The following is a 15,784-nucleotide window of genomic DNA, read 5'->3' as shown; positions in this document are numbered from 1 at the left end:
ACATTTCCCCACATCCCCCTGGAATTTACACTTGTGATGCTGCATAAACCATGAACTGATACAATTCACTAAGCAAGAAAGTAATCAGGAAAACTTAATTATACACTAAATAAGTATACAAATAATAAGGTGAAATATTACATATATACACACATACATATATGTATAAGATAACGTTAAAATAAAAAATAATAATACAACTAACAGGAATAAAATACATCACAAATAAATAAAAGTTTTGGACATTGTATATGTAAAAACTGTACCTCCAGCAGTAGCAGCGTCTCCTGGTCCGTCCATTCCCGAGTGGCACTGGCAGCATTTTTATTCTGTGGAAATACAGACAAAAGCTTCTTCATTTCTCCCAGAGCTCAAAAGCATGGCTGTAGTTCACATCCTAAAATTCCTTTCAACACACACATTCGGCTCTCACCTTAGCTGGGCCGCTCTTCTTACTGTACACATCTGTCCTCAACCCAAAGTTCTGCAAGTCGGCTGGTTTGTCCTTCACTTTCTCTGGGAATGAAAGCATCTGCTGAGAGGATGAAGTCTAGTGGAAATGATGAGAGGAACAGAGTTTAATCAGGTAAATATAGACAAAATGATAAATGCATTAGTCAAAATAAATGAAATGCTTACTGAAATATAGAAGATTATAGAAATTGAAACGGTGTCAGTGCAATTTTATGGCAATATAACAATTTGAAATATTAGATTAATACTATCTTAAGACACTATCTACATTGTAAAAAGCGCTAAAGAAACAAAGATGAAAAAATATCAAGATAACAATAATATCAAGTTAACATTACACAGTCTGTGGATCAAAAATTGGGTCAATTTCAGAAATAATTACAAAAATTTGAAGCTAAAGATCTCTTTTGGTGCACATGGCTCACTGCAGCTCTCTCATTGGTGGAGTTTTCTATGGAGCATCATGGGAAATGTAGTTTTAAAGCATAAAGTTCATGTTTCAGCACAAGTGTTTTCAAATTAGTCAATTATTATGAACAAATGGTGACCAAATTGTAAGGATGGCTAATTCTCTCCATGATATTACACCCTGAAAACTGTTATGGAATTCCATGAGGCGAGACCACGAGAATTGTCAGGCACTAAAACAATGAACTTTCTAATCTGAGAAGATCAAGTAGGAAACCAGTTTAACTTTCCCAGTCACCCATCCTGAGCCCCACTCTCTGCCCTCTACTTTCCCTTCTCCTGTTGATTTCTGACATTCACTGACTTAGTATGATGTAATCTACTGGCTAAATCAAACTTTATATATGAGCAAGCATGGGGTGGCCTAATATTACTTAAAAGAAATTAGTTTACAGTTATATCCTCTATCTAAGAACCAGAACTGACAAGGCTATGTCTGTGAGCAGATGTAACTGACTCTAAGCGAAAGAGTAAACATCTTCGGGCAAAAGATGAACCATTAACTGAAAATAAGAATTTATTAGGTTAATCGTTCTAAATGAGACCCAATCACTACCTTATATCAACTATAAGGTAATCAGCTTAAATTAGATGAATCTAACTTTAAATTATTATAAATCGGAGTCAGAATAAATTCGCAGTTGGAAACAAATTTAAATAAATATTAACAAATAAAAATATTTATTTTCACATGTGCTAAAAAGGCTTACACACATTTAACCTTCACCCATGTTGTTATTTCTGTCATAGGACTAATAGATGGACCTTTACTAAATCAATTATGAACCTCAGAGCTCATAACAGCGCTGTCATTAAAGTAACAGAATGAGAGACAATGAATGACTTTTAAGGGTTTTTTTACAGCCAATGAGAAAGCGGGAAGCAAAGCAGAAGGTTTTTAGTGGAGGAGTTAGAGACCTATAGCCAATAAAGGGACAGACATTTTTGACTAAAGTTTGCCCACACTGATAAAACTTTCTTGAATGATTGTTTTAGGCTGTTAATTAAAAGAAAAGAAAAACAGTAAATACATTTGTGTTTATTGTACCTGAGTTGCTTTCGGCTGTAGTGGCACCAGACTTGATGGAGTATCTGCTAGAACGTGAAAGTGTGAAGTGGGTGGAGGTCCCATAGGAGTGGGTCGACTCTCTGAATCCACCTGATAATTAATCAGGCCCCACTGCTCCAGAAAAGCATGGACTCTGTTTACAAACGCAAAATGCATCAAAGTTATATAAAAAACATGGATATTCAATTCAATTCAAGTCTATTTGTATAGCGATTTTTTTGTACAGCCAAATTATTGTTTTAAAGCAGCAAAATTCGGAAAAGTTAAGGTTATTGTTTACTATAACTTTACTAGTTACTAATAACTTTACTAATTACTAAGTAGCTAAAAGCTTTTAACAGTTAAAGTTGTTATATATATATACATAGTTAACCAGCAGTTATATAGCATATAGGGGATGTCTATGTGTAATGAAGTGTATTTGTTTTTTAAAGGTGCTGTATGTAAGTTTTTGACTCTTCTAAACCATAATAATAACAACATGCTTCATGACGAGATACGGAGTGATAAGCAATTTGGCTGTTTGCACCTGACGAAACATGACAGAAATTTAAATACAGCCATTTAGAAACACAGAATATGCACTCACTCATAAAATGGAAAGGTTTATAATCTAATATATAAATATTAACCCTTTTTAACATTATTAAATGTACATGCTGAATCACTCATATGTGTTTTGTTCTAGAGTTCAATTTCAAACGCACCTTTAAGTGCATGTGTTGTCCTACTATACATGAACAATATTGGCATTACTCATCATGTATGAGCGGGCGCAGCCATTGGAATCTTTTTGGCTCAAGACTTCCGGTCTCATTCACTTCCATTAATTTTTAGACGTTAAAAAACTGCCTGTTAAGCTTCTTGATGATGCAAACTGATATTTTCTTATTATATTATTCTATTAATTATTCTATTATTCTATTAATATTTAAGTATAGGCATAAACACACTTGTTTGTAAAGCAGTGTGATTTTGACAGCAAATTTTTATTTAGTTTTAGTCATATTTTAGTCTTCTGAATCATTTTAGTTTTAGTCGACTAAATTTCATAAGATTTTAGTCGACTAAATCTATTCTATATTTAGTTGACTAAAATATATTTGGTTTAATTAAAGTGTGATTTAATTAAAATATTGTAGACATTTATTTATACAAAATAATTCTGCATATGCTGGAATAGTTGGCGGTTCATTCCGCTATGGTGACCCCTGATAAATAAGAGACTAAGCCGAAGGAAAATGAATGAATGAATGAAGTTCTCCCATAGGCAACTGCATGGAAGTTCAAAAAAAAAAATCTCAAAATCGAGCACACCTCGCATCGCAGAATAAGGTCAATAAGCATTTCAAAAGATTCTTTCCCCAAACCTCATAATTGCACAAACGTCTCCAGCGAGGTTCCTACGGCAAGCTGTGGAGGTCAAATACTCCTGTGGGTTCAGTCTGTATGTGTCGATCATGAAGTTGCGATACGCCAGATAGCTGTAACACAGACAAGTCTGAAAGTGAAACTGGCTGGATAATAAAATCATTTCAGATCCCAGTGACTTGCACTAATGAAGGTCAATGAGATGCAAAACGATTTGGTTACCATTTATCTTCAAATGATTATACAGTCCTACAAATTTGGAATGCTGAATAGGTTAGAAAATGAAAATGTGCAATTCCCTTTCATATTTGTTATCCAAAATAATCTTACATTTCTGGAGTCTTCGACTTGTTCTTCCCATTGAAAAACTCAGGCAGTGCTCTGCGCTCTATAGCATGGACACTAAAAGACACAGAAACAAGCTGTTATGTTACATTTTGATAAAAAACTAATAAGATCCAAAGTTGTGTGTAGTCGTAGTACCTGTTATAGTCGAACCAAGCAGCATAACTAGGGATAATGATATGATGGGTCTGTTCAGTGACATTATCTTCATGAAGGTCTGAGCCCTTCACTGGTTCTCCTTTCACACTCGGGGATCCTTCTTCTTCCTCCTTGAATCACACAAGCACAAAACTAACCATTAAACTCACAAAATACAGTGGGATTTAGAAAAATATATATAATAATAAAATCTCAGTTTCTTTTAAGATTTCTACTCATGTATTTGAATAAAACATCATTTTTGTTTTAATCTATAAGCCGATGATCACATTTATTCCCAATTTAAAATGAAAAGTTGTCATTTAGAGCATGTATTTGCATTCCAACGTATCAACATTTGTTTCAATAACCCTGATTCTCTTAGTTTGTTCCATAGCTGTACATAACAAATGGAAACTGAACCTGTGAAATTTGATTCATATTAATAATTGCTGCAATACCTTTCCAACAGTCTCCATTGATTCGTCCTCTTGTTCATCTAGGTGTGATATCAGAAAAATCATATTTAACATAAGTGACCATGGACTAAAAACCAGTTATGATTTATGCATAATCTAACAGTGAAATAAATAAGCATTTCATAGATGTATGGTTTCTTAGGATAGGACAATATTTGGCCAACATAAAACTATTTGGAATTCTGAAGGTTTAAAGAATATAAATATTTAGATAAGAAAATCACTTTTATATGTGCAGTATGTAAGATTGACACCCAGTGGTTGAACTAGGTATTGCACTCCTGGTTCAAAACACACGCAAGCACAGGTTGCCAGATTGACGACATCAACAGGAGTGTGCCTAACCATCTAGCCTAAAGGTTGATTTAAACCGTATTCTAAATAAATGCAATGATATACGATAGAAGGAATATTTTCCATATTAATAACAGTTTTTGTTTTAACCAACACCTGAAATTTTTATTTTAGAAATGGCTTCTATTTCTTGCAGCTGAACAACAGGCTAAACTGACCTCAGGTAAACCTCATGTGCTTTATTCAGTGTTAAATGCTAACAATGTGGGTTTGAATGCCATTTTCTGTGACATTTATTGCCATATACTGAAAGCAGCAGCAGATAGTTCACCTCAGATCTTGAAAATAAAAAGTGTGAAACTGACTTATTGTAAACCAACACATATCAGTGATTCAGCATGTATATTTAAAAATGTTAAAGAGGATTAAAATGAATTAATTATTTTATAAACCTCACCATTTTGTTGGAGTGCAGTAAGTGCACTATTCTTTGCTTCTGAATTGCTGTATTTAAGGTTCTGTCGTGTTTCGTCTCGTGCAAACAACTAAATTGCTTATCACAATCTCATCACATAGCATGTTGTTAGTATACAAGGTTATAATGTAACCTGCTCACCTGTTTGGAATATTTATATTCTTTGCTAATTAATAACCACTTCATGTGGAACTCTGAATCAGCGTCTCATTTCAGAGTCTGCTGCTGTCCACCGGAGGTCGCTCTTTGGTCATGAACGCACACTATGAAAGCCTTCCTGACTGGATAAATGAATGAAATAGACTGTTTTCCTAACCAGGGATGCTGAAATATAATTGGCTAAACTGGCAGTGGGTGAGTTAAATGAACCAAAACAAAGACAGCCGTTCCAGTACATAATGTACATTTTCAAAGCAGAATATCTGACTTCAGCAAGAATATTCACTTAGCATGTTTCTTAAATATCTGCAAACATATTATGGTATTTTTATACTTGAGAAGATTCAAAAACTTACATACTGCACTTTTAAAGTTATTTAAATTAAATTAAATTCTTAGCAATTCATATTATGAATAAAAAATTAAGTTCTGATATTTTTACAAAAAGAAATGTACAAATTGTCTTCATGGAGCATGATCTTTAAAATCAAGAATCATGACCCATACAATGTGTTTTTGGGCTATTCCCACAAATATACCCGTGTGACTTAAAATTAGTTTTGCTATCCCGGGTCGCATACACTTTATGACATAGAAAAAAGTGTTAATTAACATAGAAAGAGGAGGTGTGTGTGTTGATTACATTAAATAGCTCAATGTGTGAAAACCACTGTATCTATATTAGGTGAAAATTTTAGATTTTGTAAACCCACACTTCACCTTTCGGTTAGTTTCTGGTGTTATCAGAGACAGACACAACTGAGGAAACATACCAAGGTCAGTCATAGTGCCTCCTTTCACTGGAGTAGAATCTGAGTCCTTCTTAGTCACTACACACACAAAATTCAAGGTTACACACAATCTAGACTAAACCGTAAAGTAAGAAGCATTAGATGCGTGTAAAGGCACCTGTTTTAGGTAGTGTAGCTTCCTCCACTGCAGGCACAGGTGAGGGTTCATCCAACTCTTTAGTCAGATCTTCCTGCTCTTCTTCTCTCTGTCCTCGTTTGGATTTAGTGTAGGGAGTAGTGGGTCTGAAAACACAAAGCATTATTATACATAAAACATCATTATACATTATAGATTTAAAGGATTGGGGGGTTGAACTTACAGAAGGATATATTCCTGGTAAAATGGAGGAAAGAGGTTAAATATATTTCAGAGAGAAGATGTGGTTTTGTTGCTGTAAATAAATTGAAGATGCTCAACTCATAAATAAATATAGGCTACTGTGTGTGTACATATATGGTTATATATATTCACTATGTATTCTGTGTAATACTTATGCCTGTAATGAAGGTGGTGGGGGGGGGGGGGGGTATGGTGGCTCAATGGTTGCTGGTTGAGTACCGGATGGGTTAATTGGCGTTTCTGTGTGGAGTTTGGTATAGGTGAATTGAATAAAATAAATTGGCTATAGTAAATGACTGTGTTTGGATGTTTCACAGTACTGTGTTGCAGCTGGAAGGGCATCAGCTGTGTAAAACATATGCTAGATAAGTTAGCGGTTCATTCCACTGTGGCGACCCCTCATGGATAAAGGGACCAAGCTGAAGGAAAATGATTGAGTGAATAATGAAGGTGGTCATTTGAGATTATTCTGGAAAGCATTATATTAGGACACATGTTCCCACCCTGGAAGTAAAAAGTTTTTTAAATTATTATTTATTTTTATACTATTTTTCTTTTTAAAATTTCACAAAATTTGAGTACCACTGTATGTATAGTTAGTACACCTGGCAATAATGTGTGTAAATTGTATGTCAATTAAGGTCACATACTGAGATCCAAATGTAACTTGAAATATTGTATGATTGCACTCAAGTGAGTATTAACCATAAACAAAAAAAGGATGGGGGTTGAGTAAATTATCCGAAAACTTTAATTTGGGAGTGAACTTACCCTTTTAGCATATTTTGATCTTTTTTGTTTCCTTAAATTATGATAATTGTGTAGCCTATTTTATTTGATTATTAGGGAGTCTAATTACTTTTATGAGAATCAGCTTGTACGATAACAGTCTTTGTCTTATTAATTGCTAACGTTGTGTACTTTACGAGAATTTTATTAACTTTGTCTCTGTTTTTCATTTGAAGATCACACTGACAATGAAGATCACAGTTTTGATTTCTATGTTTTCCTTTGGTTAATTAGTTTAATGTTTTTTTATTTAGACTATTTTGTTTTGTTCCTTGCTTTGTTTTGGCAACACTCTTGTTTGTTTTTGTTACTAATTAATTTACATTCTAAACTTTCATATTCATTGTTTTTCATTATTGTTTAATAAATTACTAAATTTGTTTCACATCTTCCATTGTTTGTCCTCTTTTTCACCCAGCACCAGAAAATCTCACTTAAACGTTACGTCTCATCCTCTGAATAACTAAAACTGTTAAAAATTTATTATTTAAACTAAACTTGAATTCAGACTTTCACTGTTTTTAAAATGCTGACTTTTCTTTAGGTGGATCGTATTTGATATCGATATTGATTCGTATTTAATGGTTCAACCACATTTAGATGTCCCTTTTTATTTTTCTATTATATAGTTATTATTATTGATAAGTTAATTTAACTGAAAATTTAAGTTTATTCTTTGACACATAGCTGAAGTATTGAAATATTGATACTTGAATATTAAAATATGAAATATTTTACATAGACTTTTTATTTCAGTCAACAGTATAATTATTTCAATTAACAAAAGTGGGTTTTTTAGTTACACAAGGAATTGACTAAAACCACAAACACAGTTAAAGTCAGAATTATTAATTATTAAAAATTTCTTTTTTAAATATTTCCCAAATGATGTTTAACAGAGCAAGGAAATTTTCACAGTATGTCTGATAATATTTTTCTTCTGGAGAAATTCCTATTTGTTTTATTTCAGCTAGAATAAAAGCAATTTTACATTTTTTTAAATGCATTTTAAGGTCAAAATTATTAGCCCCTTTAAGCTCCTCTTTTGATAGTCTAACCTAATTAACCAAGTTAAGCCTTTAAATGTCACTTTAAGCTGTATAGAAGTGTCTTAAAAATATCCAGTAAATTATCGTGGCATCATCGTGGCAAAGATAAAATAAATCAGTTATTAGAAATGAGTATTATATTTAGAAATGTGTTGAAGAAATCTCTACGTTAAACAGAAATTGGGGGGCTAATAATTCTGATATCAACTGTATATTAGCCATTAATCAGTACTTTCTGATTACTGTCCTGGTACTTAGGGTCTTTGATGTGAAAATATTATCAATTATTTATATTTCAGAATTAATTATGTTTTATTCCTAATAATAATTATTTAAATAATACATATACAACAAGTTAAATAACTGAAAATAAATAAATGGCCTTTAATTGAGAGTAATAAATATACCCTTTCTTGGTGTTTTTCTTCTTGCTCTCCTGTGGTGGAGGGGTAGGGGACGGAGAAGGGGAGCGTTTCCTCTTTTTGGCACCGCTGGGTTTTTTATCCCTCCTTTCATCAGGAACGCTTACTTCATCTGTAAGTGTCTTTGCTGAAATCCTCTTCCTCCTCGGCCCTCCCTCTCCCACCTCATAGTCTTCCTCATTCATCCACTCATTAAACTGATCCAGGTCCAGAATCCACTTTGCATGGACCTGCACACACACAAAACACACATACGCACACACAAAACCCATATGGTCTACCTATAAATGGTTATATTTATCTGATTAACTTGAGCTAATAAGTGATTTTATAAAAAGTCATGACAGACAAAGCAACAAAGACAGAAGGGACAAAGAAAAGGAGAGGTATAGGATTGGAGACAGATGGAGGGATGTTAAGGGGGGTTTCGAACCTTCCTGGGTTTTTCAGCAGTGGGTGGATCCTCCACAGCAGCCTCTACCTCACTGGCTGAGATCCATGTGTCATAACTGCATCATCAACACAGCACATTAATCCTGCATTCACATACACACATGGACTCTCTCTCTGTGTGTGTGTGTGTGTGTGTGTGTGTGTGTGTGTGTGTGTGTGTCTGTGTATGTGTGTTCACCTATCAGGCCAGTAGCCCCAATGTAGCAGCATTTGTTTGTCTCTCTTCATTACAGGACGGACCCACTCTTCTGTAAAGCACACACACACACACACACACACACACACACACACACACACACACACACGCACGCACACACGCGCACACACACACACACACACAACAATATTATTACAGAAAATCCTTTTTCTTTTTCATTCTTTTATACAAATAAAAAATAGTGGTGCTACAAAGGCTTTATAAAGGGGTTATGAACTGCTTTTTAATTTTTTTTACATTCAAAAATCTGAAGTAAAAATCCTAATTCAGAAATAATAGGTTATTTTCTGGTCCTCATCAGAACCCACTGTTTGAATAGATGCGTCAGCTTGTAGACTTTGTAGAGGTAAACACACACTATGATTGGCTAATTGCTTAACATATTTAAAAACGGGTGACGCGGTGGCGCAGTGGGTAGTGCTTTCGCCTCAAAAAAAGAAGGTCGCTGGTACGAGCCTCAGCTGGGGTCAGTTTGCATGTTCTCTCTCCGTTCGCATGAGTTTCCTCCGGGTGCTCCGGTTTCCCCCACAAGTCCAAAGACATGCGCTACAGGTGAATTGTGTAAGCTAAATTGTCTGTAGTGTGTGTGTGAATGAGATTGTATGGGGGTTCCCTAGTGATGGGTTGCAGCTAGGAGGGCATCCGCTGCGTAAAACATATGCTGGATAAGTTGGTGGTTCATTCCGCTGTGGCGACCCCTGATTAATAAAGGGACTAAGCTGTAAAGAAAATGAATGAATATTTAAAAACTTTTGAAAGTTGAAAAAAAGACAGTTGTGTACCAAAAGACATAAACTTCTGCATGTATGTTTGACAGACTACATCCTTTATAGATGCTGCTGTGATTTACATACACAAATTACACATAAATTGATAGTTTTCAGTCACATGACATGTGCAGAGACCTGGCTGAAAAAAAAGCAATGGGCTGTAATGGCAGCTACACTAGGCTCTCCATGAAAATGCAGAACAAACTGGTCCCATTCCTATCTGTATCGATCTATGAATATTTGGATCACATATCAACAGGAAAAACTGAGATATGATCACAAACTGTACATTTTGGGAACTTGCGATCTATATACTTTTTCAGTCATTGAAACCCATCATGTCCCTGTCAGAGCTCCAATGCGGCGATGTTTATATCTATCTTTTGGACATTACTCAGCGATTTAGTCATTAGTGATGGCGCTAGCATGAAAGTGTCTGCTTTTATATTTGTTGTCGATTTGTTTTGCTGAGATTAATATTTGCTGATGGGCGATACGGTAGCGCTGTGGGTAGCACAATTGACTCAAAGCAAAAAGGTTGCTGGTTTGAGCCTCGGCTGGGTCAGTTGGCATTTCTGTGTGGAGTTTGCATGTTCTCCCCGTGTTGGTGTGGGTTTCCTCCGGGTGCTCCGGTTTCCCCCACAAGTCCAAAGACATAGGTGAACTGGGTAAGCTAAATTGACCGTAGTGTTTGTGTGTGAATGAGTGTGTATGGATGTTTCCCAGTGATGTGTTCCAGCTGGAAGGGCATCTGCTGCGTAAAATATATGCTGGATAAGTTGGCGGTTCATTCCGCTGTGGCGATCCCGGATTAATAAAGGGACTAAGCCAAAAAGAAAATGAATGAATGAATATATTTGAACACACAGCAGAACATACCATCCTCCAGACTGGCAGGAATAGGCACAACTACATGGGAGCTGGAAAGCTTATCTTCGGTCACAGAGCCCTCCAAAAAAACACATACAAATGAATAAGACAGGCTGATATTTGATCTTGATTTTACTTGAATTAATTTGATTGAAAAAATGTGAAAAATATGTTTATGTTTAAACACTTTGTCAGTAAGCTAGCTTTATGCTTTAACTTATTAAGCTGCATACAAAGATATTTAGACAATACTGTATATTGATCTGTTGGGGTCTTTTGGCCTGCTTGTTCAAGTTCTAATTGCAGTATTTATGCTTATCCAAACGACCATACTAACAATGCAATCAAAACAGAGTTTGTTTTAATTGAGTGTGCCAATTGTGAACACACTCTAAAACACTGATATAAATACTTTTTAACATATGTTATCCAGTCATAACTAGATGATATTTAAACCAGTTAAATTGCTGAATGAAAGTACCTGGTGTCGTTTGATGATGTCCTTCAGTTTTCCCAGTAGTTTGGGCTCTATCTCTGAACTCAAGTAAATCACAGGTCTGGCCAAACAGTTATTCTGCAAAGACAAAAAACACATCATTATTCTTATGTGTCCAACGATTTCATGGCAGCAAATGATGTCTTAAATGTTCATCTGACTGAATGAGTTTGTGTGTGTGAAATTGTGTGTGTGATACACACCTGTACCAAAGACTTTTCTATAGTCATGAACATTTCAACATTGCGGTCCATTCTCGAAGGGTTCTGGAAGTCAAATCTCCTCCTGATGGATACAAAAGTGAACAGCTAATAAGAATTAAATGCATTTTTAACCACTGAAGTAGCACTGAGTTTGTACATTAACATCACAAGATTTATAAAATGTCACATTGCTCACATTTAATTATTCAACTATAACATTAGAATTGTATATTATTATTAATATTATTATTATTATTATTATTATTATAAGTGTTGTGTTAATTATAATTATTCAACAACTGATTAAACCTCAAATTAGTGGCAAATATTTAAAACAATCAGATTTCCTGGAAGAAAATGGGTTTTAAGCATCAAATGATAATGAACCTTTTATAATAAATATAATAATGCTTTAAATAAATTAGTTTCAAATGTGTTTTGATTTTATATATAAGCATTATATAACAACTATGATGCATTTTAATATTAGATATTTGTATAAAAAGTATTTAAAACACTGAAGTAGACACTCTACATGCATTTAATATGCTTTGTACATAAATATAATATCTCATTTGTAATCAAATTTGATACAGGCACCAAAATGGGGCATCTCATCTTCAACCGGCATCTCGTTTTTTTAAATAATAATCACAAAATTCAATTCACATCATTTATGTCATTATAGTGCTAATTAAATTAAGAGAACTGAAAGAACTAGATGAAGCGTGATTATTACCATCCTTGATCACTCTTGAACTTGTAGGCAGCAGCTAGAATTTGGCACAGAGCTCCTCCAGCTTTGAAATCCAAAAAGCACTTCATCTAAGGGTGAAATGAGAGCATTATGAGCACTCTGCAAGGTGCGCTGATTATTTAATGCATTCAGTGCAATCATGAGAGAAGGATTGTGTTAGTACCGGTAGTTTAGTGAGAGGAGGGTTGCTGACATGTCGGCCAAATACTTCCTCCTGAAACTGAAGCAGTTGAACCACCAGACTCGACAAAGATTTATTGGTGGGGGGCTCGGCTTGAATATACTGGAAAAGATAGAGAAGGTTAAGGAACTTGATCTTATAATAAAAAAAACATACAGTTGAAGTCAGAATTATTACCCCCCCTTTGAATTAGTTTTTCTCTTTAAAATATTTCCCAAATGATGTTTAACAGAGCAAGGAAATTTTCACAGTATGTCTGATAATATTTTTTCTTCTGGAGAAAGTCTTATTTGTTTTATTTCAGCTAGAATAAAAGCAGTTTTTAATTAAAAAAAAACATTTTATGGTCAAAACTATTAGCCCCTTTAAGCTATATATTTTTCCATAGTCTACAGAACAAACCATCGTTATACAATAACTTGCCTTAACCTGCCTATTTAACCTAATTAACCTAGTTAAGCCTTTAAATGTCACTTTAAGCTGTATAAAAGTGTCCTGAAAAATATCTAGTCAAATATTATTTACTGTCATCATGGCAAAAATAAAATAAATCAGTAATACAAAAAGAGTTATTAAAATGTTTAGAAATGTGTTGAAAAAAATCTTCTCTCCACTAAACAGAAATTGGGGGAAAAATAAACAGGGCGAATAATTCAGGGGGGCTAATAATTCTGACCTTTACTGTATAAGAACTAGTCATAGTCTAATACATTAACCAGGCATGTTAATCACTTGATGTTTGGTCTTAATTTTATCAATATTATCAGTTTTGGTCAATAGGAATAATGTAGCATACATTTTTATGTGGATTATGCACACAATCTGTTTTAAATGAATGTAAACGCAAGCTTTTCATTTAATTTTATAAAACAAGTGATAATGTCATTTATTAAAATGAATATACCAAAAAAACGAATGTATTTCACTAAGCAGTTCCTACAATGTTTAATAACTAAAATGGGCATGCTGGTTTATGCTGAATTATATTTAAAAGTGGTCAGCTTTACATCTACTGAACATCTGTATTTAACACAATCTTTGCTGCTTGACATCTGAAATTGCATTGCATTGCAATTACTTTCAAAATACCAGTGAAAGTTGTTGCAAAGATGCTCCGAGCATGACATGAAAAGGTGATGAGATTGTCACAGCATTGCACATATTTTACAATTAAGATTTATAAACATTTATTATTAATCTTACAGTGATCTAATGATTCTATATTCACATTTCAAACCCTAACTTCACAGTATTGATACAATGGTAATTCCTGTGTAAAATGTTGGTTTACCTTCAGGTGTGTTATTTTAAATTAAATTTTATATAATCTGTCTTTACCTCATATATTTAGAATAACTCAAAATTATTTGTGCATAATTGTAATGAACACAAGTGTAAATAAATGCATTTTCATGAAGACATCACCAAGTAATTCAGAACTACCAACTGGCCATAGAATGACCAATATTGTAAAATGAAGAACCCAGCATTTTACAGAAGATTGGTAATTTACACTATAATATATATATCTATCACAATCTGCATAATTTCATTACAGTTACAATCAATACTTTTAAATGACTAAGTAAAAGAATAAAGGCAGTTCTGCATAGAATATACAGCATTGGTTGTCATGACAGTGCATATATATTTCTATTTATGTTTATATATACAGTTGAAGTTTATATATACAGTTGATTTTTTCCCCAATTTCTGTTTAACGCAGAGAACATTTTTTCAACACATTTCTAAACATAATGGTTTTAATAACTCATCCCTAATAACTGATTTATTTTATCTTTGCCATGATGACAGTAAATAATATTTGACTAGATATTTTTAAGACACTACTACACAGCTTATAGTGACATTTAAAGGCTTAACTAGGTTAATTAGGTTAACTAGGCAGGTTAGGGTAATTAGGCAAGTTATTGTATAAGGATGGTTTGTTCTGTTGACAATAGAAAAAAATATTGCTTAAAGGGGTTAATAATTTTGACCTTAAAATTAAAAATTTTTAAACTGCTTTTATTCTAGCCGAAATAAAACAAATAAGACTTTCTCCAGAAGAAAAAATATTATCAGACATACTGTGAAAATGTCCTTGCACTGTTAAACATCATTTCGAAAATATTAAATATATAAATAAATAAAAGGGGGGCTAATAATTCTGACTTCAACTGTATATAGGCTATATGCATTTTTCATATTTGAATTCATAATTTCTTTTTTCCTTCATTCAATGTTTCTATATCTATATCTAAAATAGTTTCATAAATAGGTATAAAAACATTACATGAATAAAAAAAGAAAACTATATATTTAAAATGTTAAACCTATACCTATAAAACCTATTGAATACCTATATATTATTTTTAAATATTATTCATGCAGTAGCAATGCATTTATTAAAGTACGGTTTGCACTGAACTACACAAACCTTTTAAATTAAGGGAATATGTTTACATCACATATGACACATCTCCACAGTTCCATGCATTTACTAATTAAGGCTTTATTAGCGGGAAATTAGACTTTGTTGCACACTATACCCGATCCCCATACATTGATTCATTGTATCTACAGTGTAAAATGCAGACACACTGAACAGAGAAAATATATTCTTTATATCTGCCAGTGAGTTTGCCATCGTCTACAGCGCGCGAGGCGGATTTGGCTGCACATCTGGATTCACGCACTTGCGCTGCCAGTACCGCAGCCCCGTTACACGAGCTGGCCTTTCCCTGTATAAAAGAGAAAGGCCATTCACAAAAACCTATGAGTATAAGCTCGAATGACTATCGTGAGATGTGGAAAGGACAACAGATATTGCAGATGAAACCGAATCCTGACTACGTCTTTAGAGTTTTGTGAAGAGGCGCATGCAGCATCTTCTATTGTCTGAGACGCGTCAGTCTGTGGATTTTAACAGCTGGATTTCTCTCCATCTCCTTTCCTGCCCTCCCCTCTCCTTTCTGCCTGCCCGCCTCGAGTCTGCCCTTTCCTGCACTAATATCTCAATGACCGTTCGTGCTGCTCACAAATAAACGAATGGTACCTTTTTATAATTCTTGCCCAGCCAAACCCGGACATTGTCGAACTGCGAGACGGTATCAGACGCTTCGAAATATTTTACATTCGGGCCGCCGTCTTTCTTCCGTACCGCCATCTTTG

The 15,784-nt window shown here is 34.1% G+C and overlaps 1 protein-coding gene across 1 annotated transcript in view; it reads right to left on the bottom strand.

Annotated features, from left to right (window-relative positions):
* The window catches only part of smarcc2 (SWI/SNF related, matrix associated, actin dependent regulator of chromatin, subfamily c, member 2), a 31,364-nt gene extending 15,580 nt beyond the window's left edge, over nucleotides 1–15,784 (bottom strand). Inside the window, exons 1-18 of the mRNA XM_056460223.1 lie at nucleotides 15,669–15,784; nucleotides 12,593–12,712; nucleotides 12,412–12,497; nucleotides 11,673–11,754; nucleotides 11,455–11,547; nucleotides 10,983–11,052; nucleotides 9,295–9,364; nucleotides 9,097–9,172; nucleotides 8,649–8,893; nucleotides 6,182–6,306; nucleotides 6,046–6,102; nucleotides 4,327–4,364; nucleotides 3,866–3,996; nucleotides 3,713–3,784; nucleotides 3,382–3,495; nucleotides 1,991–2,144; nucleotides 434–550; nucleotides 267–329 (exon numbers count right to left, since the gene is read on the bottom strand). Of these exons, the coding sequence (XP_056316198.1) occupies nucleotides 267–329; nucleotides 434–550; nucleotides 1,991–2,144; nucleotides 3,382–3,495; nucleotides 3,713–3,784; nucleotides 3,866–3,996; nucleotides 4,327–4,364; nucleotides 6,046–6,102; nucleotides 6,182–6,306; nucleotides 8,649–8,893; nucleotides 9,097–9,172; nucleotides 9,295–9,364; nucleotides 10,983–11,052; nucleotides 11,455–11,547; nucleotides 11,673–11,754; nucleotides 12,412–12,497; nucleotides 12,593–12,712; nucleotides 15,669–15,779 (1,824 nt within the window). The 5' untranslated portion in view covers nucleotides 15,780–15,784. The remainder of the gene's footprint in view (nucleotides 1–266; nucleotides 330–433; nucleotides 551–1,990; nucleotides 2,145–3,381; nucleotides 3,496–3,712; nucleotides 3,785–3,865; nucleotides 3,997–4,326; nucleotides 4,365–6,045; nucleotides 6,103–6,181; nucleotides 6,307–8,648; nucleotides 8,894–9,096; nucleotides 9,173–9,294; nucleotides 9,365–10,982; nucleotides 11,053–11,454; nucleotides 11,548–11,672; nucleotides 11,755–12,411; nucleotides 12,498–12,592; nucleotides 12,713–15,668) is intronic.

The sequence above is a fragment of the Danio aesculapii genome, chromosome 6 (assembly GCF_903798145.1).
Source record: "Danio aesculapii chromosome 6, fDanAes4.1, whole genome shotgun sequence".
Lineage (NCBI taxonomy): Eukaryota > Metazoa > Chordata > Actinopteri > Cypriniformes > Danionidae > Danio > Danio aesculapii.
This window is presented reverse-complemented; position numbering and strand designations above follow the sequence as displayed.